Genomic DNA, 5,434 nt, shown 5'->3' with positions numbered 1-5,434 from the left:
TTTTGGAAACAGTTTTAAAACCATTCCTTTTATGACTTTTGACAACGGTTTTTTGTAGTTATATATTTTTTTATTTACAATAATTTTCTCATGTTGCATTAAAATTAATATTCCAACTATTTTTTTAATTTAGAGTCAATAAATAACCTTAATTATTTGAATCAAATTACTAAAGAAAACTAATTGAATATTTACCATCAAATTTGATTTTTAAAATATTCTATAACATTCATACATATTTGTGACCTATAAAAGAGATTTTAGAAGTCAAATAAACTAAGATACTTTAAAATTACATAATAAGAGTCTAAGTCATAACCATATCTAATCATAAAGAAAAGAGATTGATATATTACAATAGCAAATAGATTCTTCATCATCTTCACAAATTGGTGATTTTTACTCTCTAGTATTTGATCTTCACAATTTGTGTGATTAAGTTCTTTCTCTTCTTCATAAAGATTTTCCTGTGAACAAAAAAATTAGCAAATTAAATATAATGTTAAGCCTAATGCTAATAATTGAAGGAATGGAAGTTTGATTTAGGCTTACCAATAGCAGTAGTTATGTTGGATGTGGTTAGGATTATCACATTTGGAGATGATTTTAACTTGTCAATCTGAGTTAGTAATGCATTTACAACCTGAAATATTCATATTTAAGGATTACTAACACACTACACAAATACCCAAGAAAATCCAACATCTCTGGGTTGCATTTTTTTTAATGATATTTAACATTCTCACACACTATTCAAAAAAAGAAAGAAAGAAAAAAAAGAATAGTGAGGAAGAAAAGGGGTATTTTCCTGCAGGAAGGACCAGAGAGATTGGTATACCTGAATAGAATCTGAAGGATTTGAACCGGATATAGCAGCTTTCCTGGCCGCAGCAAGGCTTTCGACTTCATCTGTATGACGACACACTTAACCCAAAGCGGATACATGACAAGCATATAGCAATAAGTTAAAATTTGTGCTGTCTCACCAATCAAAACAAATACTAGATTGCTTTCTTCTTTACCATTTCTTGAATCTTTTGGAAAAGTTTTGCAACCTAAACAACAAGAAAACACAATTGTGCATTCACTGCAACAATACACATAATAACAGTTCATCTATTAATAACCTCTGAAGTGATAACAAATTAGGAATTCATCAACCACAAAGCATTGATACTTCTAATAACTATTGTACATGCATACCAGCTTTCCATTTTCAGAAAACCATTTACTAAATAAAGAATGTGCATTCACTTCAATAAGCTGGCACTGTGAGAATCTGAGTAAAAAATTAAACTGGTGAGTTTTTGTTCATTTATTTACTTGTCTCATTGGAAAATGTTGTATTAAAATTTTAACAGTGTTGTTAGTGCACCTTGAATTAAATTGAATCGATAATTTCTGAGCTAATGCTTTACATAACGAAGTCTTTCCAGTCCCAAGGGGTCCATGTAGAAGAATTATGCTATAAATATCCAAAAATGTTAAGATATATTCCTGATTCAGTCCTCTCAAAAAAAAAACTTATATATCAATTTCATAGTTTTTTTCTTCTTTAATTCTATTTTTCTAGATAGAACTCATTATTGTTTGTTATGAATCTATCCAATAATTTTACTTGCATTAGTAAAACTAGATTCAAATAAATAAAGGTAAACATGATTAGCTTAAAACACATCCAAAATGATATTATTTGTGCGAGTTATATGCTATTAGCTTTTAGTTCACAGTCTAATGAACACTATAAGTATGGTTCCACCATCAGCAAGTTTTTGGTCTCCTTCCTTTGTCTGTTGAGTCCCCTTCTCTTTCATGGTTTGCAAGAGTTAGCTATAGTCCCTCAAACTGCAAGCTTTTCTTTTAAAGGAACTCTATAGAATCTTAACAAATTTACTGAGTTATTTTACAGATGTCCCAAAACCAAAGTATGTATGTTGCAAATTTACATTCAGAATTGAAGTCCATATAAACAAACAGGGCATTCCTAAGTAAAAAATTTTTTTCAGTGCTTACCGATTCTATAAAACAACGAATGGATCAACACCCTTTTCAGTAAAGAGCAAAGCACTAGCTGCATAACGTAACAACCTTTGCTTTAGAAGAGGTTCGAATATTAAACAGCAAAAGCAATGATTGAAAGTTCATTTGGAAATTTGTTTACCAAACTAAAATTACTGAAGGGGTTAGTTTACCTTAGGGCAGCTCCAGTGTTGGTTCCCAGCGGCAGAGGACTCCAGCAACTTGTAGAACCCAGAGGCAGAGGCAGAACGGGGCCATTCTATCCAAACCCCCAGTAGTAGCGCCAGCAAGGAGCATCTCTCACGGCGGCGACGGTGAGCTTCAATAACTACGACGGTGACGGCAAGGAAAACACCCACCACCATGCGTTCTTCTTCTTCCCTTTTCTCTGGTCGTTCGCATTCCTCTTCGTCTTGCCCTAATCGACGGTGCACTTTCAGCGACGACGACGAGGACGAAGCTTCCTCTCGCTCACTGCTCGTGTCTCCCTTTCGTCCGTGTGCTCAATGGCGACGCACGATGATGGCGGCGATGGTCCCTCTGGTTCTCCCTGTCTCGGACGCAGCTCTTCCCTCTCTCCCGGCGACAACGATGATGGCGATCCTAGGCGGTGTCATCCCTTCTTTCTTCCCTCTCCTTCTTCTCCGAGCCCCCACTTCTCTCTTTTCCTTTCTTTCTTTCGTTTCCTCTCTCTGTATTCACGCGAGTGTAATTAGTGTTGGGTTAGGTTTCTGATTTAAAAATTAGGGTTTTGTAAAGGTATAAGGATAAAATAAATTTTTTGATAAAATTAAAGAGTAAAATAATAATTTTAAAATCAAATGTATTTTATTAAAATTATTTTAAAAAAATTATTTATCAATATATCGTTGAGTTTAAATAATTATTTCTAACTTAAATTATAAAATGAACAGATTAATCATACTTTATAAAATACAGTTTAAACTCGAAATATTAATTATCTAAATTAAATTATTTAACTCTTTATTGTTTTTTTATTACCAAAATTTTAATTTCAAATTATATAAATAGCCAATTACAATAAAAATATAAAAGTATATTAATTAATTTAAACTCAAAGTATTTATAAAATCAATTTAATCATTCTTAATAGATTATTTTCAAAAAATAAGAAACTAGAATTAAATCATAAATTATTCATAATAGAAGTTACTTAAATTAAATTATACAATTTTTTTTTATTTTTCAATTATCAAAATTATAATTTTAATTATACAAAAATTTAATTATAATAAAAATTATATAAAAATTCTAATTAATTTAAACTCCAACTATTATAAAAATTATATATAATTTTTAATTATTTTTAAATTTAAAGTATCATAAAATTTTATTTAACTACTTTTAGTGAAATAATTTTCTTAAAATAAAATTATCAACAAATATAATAAATCATAAATAAATTATTATTTAATTTTTTAAAAACTTGGGTTATTACAAATTTGGCATTGTTCGATGATGGCTCTAATGATGAATGGTGTGGGTTATGGAGCGCTAGGGCTAGTAGAGGGAGGAAAAATTGACAAGTCTCTATGTTTTGTTTTGAAGAGAGGTTGTTGAAATTTTTTTGAAGTGTTAAAAAATATTATCTTAAATTTTAGAGCGGGAATGAAACCAAAAATATATAATTGTTATAAATTTATTTTAAATTTATTTTTTCTATAAATAATATTTGTAATATATTTATAACAATAATTTTGAGTGTTCTACAAATTTAATATTTATAGAAAAAATTATTTAAATTTGTATAATTATTTAAATAATATTAAAAAATTATTGTTTGATAAAAAATTATTGTAATGGTTATAAAACCGTTCTTTAAAATAGTCAAAGAGAATAGTTTTATTTTATTGCTATAACGTAATGAAAAATTGGACTTCAACAGCAACACTGTAAAACCGTTGTCATAGAACGGTTTTAAAGTGTAGCATTTTGGCAACGGTTTTTATGCGTTTCTGTTGTACAATTATTCAAACAACAATAAAAAACCGTTGCTTAAAACTAAATCATGGTAACGGTTATAAAACCGTTCTTTAAAATAGTCAAAGAGAACAGTTTTAGTTTGTTGCTATAAAATAATGAAAAATTGAATTGAACAGTAACACTATAAAAAACCGTTGTCTAAAACTATCTAAGAAAACGGTTTTAAGGCATTGCAAAATATGGCGTTGCTAAAGCCCATATTTGTTGTAGTGAGTCAATGATGAAGAGGTTGTTCTTAATGTGCTTGAGGCCTTGCAACATCCTAGTGATTTTGAGGGATGTATGAGAATTGATTTAATTGAGCCATTGATTCAAGAGGTCTTTGAAGCAGTAGAGCTTGATAGTGTTTTGGAACCTCCTTCAGAGGATGGTTTGCTAGAGATTGCTGATTCACCACCACAAAAAGGGGAACCAAACATGCATACTAAGGAGAGGAGGCGTTGATACAAGTGCTTAGAAGCCACAAATCAGCTCTTAGGTGGACCATTGGTAACTTTAAAGGGATAAATCCGGATATGTTTATGCACAAGATTTTACTTAAGGAGGATGTTAAACCCGTAGTGCAACCACAAAGGCGGCTAAATCCAACTATGAAAGAGGTAGTTCAGAAAGAGGTTATGAAGTTTTGGGAAGCTAGGATAATTTATCCAATTTCTGACAGTCTATGGGTGAGTCCCGTGCAAGTTGTTCCCCAGAAGGGAGGCATGACAGTGGTCAATAATGAGAAGAATAAGCTGATTCCTACACGAATCGTCACCGGGTGGCATATCTGCATTGATTACAGGAGACTCAACATTGCAACTAGGAAGGACCACTTCCCCTTACCTTTTATTGATCAGATGCTTGAGAGGTTAGTTGGACATGCATTTTATTATTTTCTAGATGATTATTCTGGATATAATTAGATTGCAGTGGACCCTCAAGATCAGAAGAAGACGACATTCATTTGTTCTTTTGGTGTATTTGCTTACCGGAGGATGCCGTTTGGATTGTGCAATGCCCCAACAACTTTTTAAAGGTGTATGCTTTCCATAGTTTCTAACATGGTTGAAAAATTTATTGAGGTATTTATGGATGATTTTTCTGTATTTGGTAATTCATTTGATTCTTGCCTGAGACATCTTTCCTTAGTCTTGAAGCGGTGCCAAGAAACAAACATCATTTTAAACTGAAAAAAATGCCATTTTATGGTGACTGAAGGTATTGTTCTTGGGTACTGAATTTCAAGTAAAGGAATAGAGTTTGATAAAGTTAAGGTGGAGGTAATTGAAAAATTACCACCACCCACTAATGTAAAGGTAATCCGGAGTTTCTTAGGACATCTAGGTTTTTATAGAATGTTTATAAAGGATTTTTCTAAAATTACAAAACCTCTGAGCAACCTCTTGGTTGCAGACCTTCCTTTTTGCTT

General features: G+C 31.3%; 1 protein-coding gene across 1 annotated transcript; it reads right to left on the bottom strand.

The window, feature by feature from the left end:
* Positions 1-453: 453 nt before the first annotated feature.
* On the bottom strand, positions 454-2,384 carry LOC110265669 (pachytene checkpoint protein 2 homolog). The gene is made up of 6 exons (XM_088495714.1): positions 2,193-2,384; positions 2,014-2,071; positions 987-1,055; positions 839-909; positions 553-643; positions 454-467 (listed from the first exon to the last, which is right to left on the bottom strand). Exons 1-6 carry the CDS (start codon positions 2,382-2,384, stop codon positions 454-456), a joined length of 495 nt encoding a protein of 164 aa, XP_088351840.1.
* Between the last annotated feature and the right edge of the window lie 3,050 nt (positions 2,385-5,434).

The sequence above is a fragment of the Arachis ipaensis genome, chromosome B8 (genome assembly GCF_059453495.1).
Source record: "Arachis ipaensis isolate K30076 ecotype BB chromosome B8, ASM5945349v1, whole genome shotgun sequence".
NCBI classification, from domain to species: domain Eukaryota; kingdom Viridiplantae; phylum Streptophyta; class Magnoliopsida; order Fabales; family Fabaceae; genus Arachis; species Arachis ipaensis.
The sequence above is the reverse complement of the archived record's forward strand: the minus strand, read 5'-3'. Positions and strand labels throughout refer to the sequence as shown.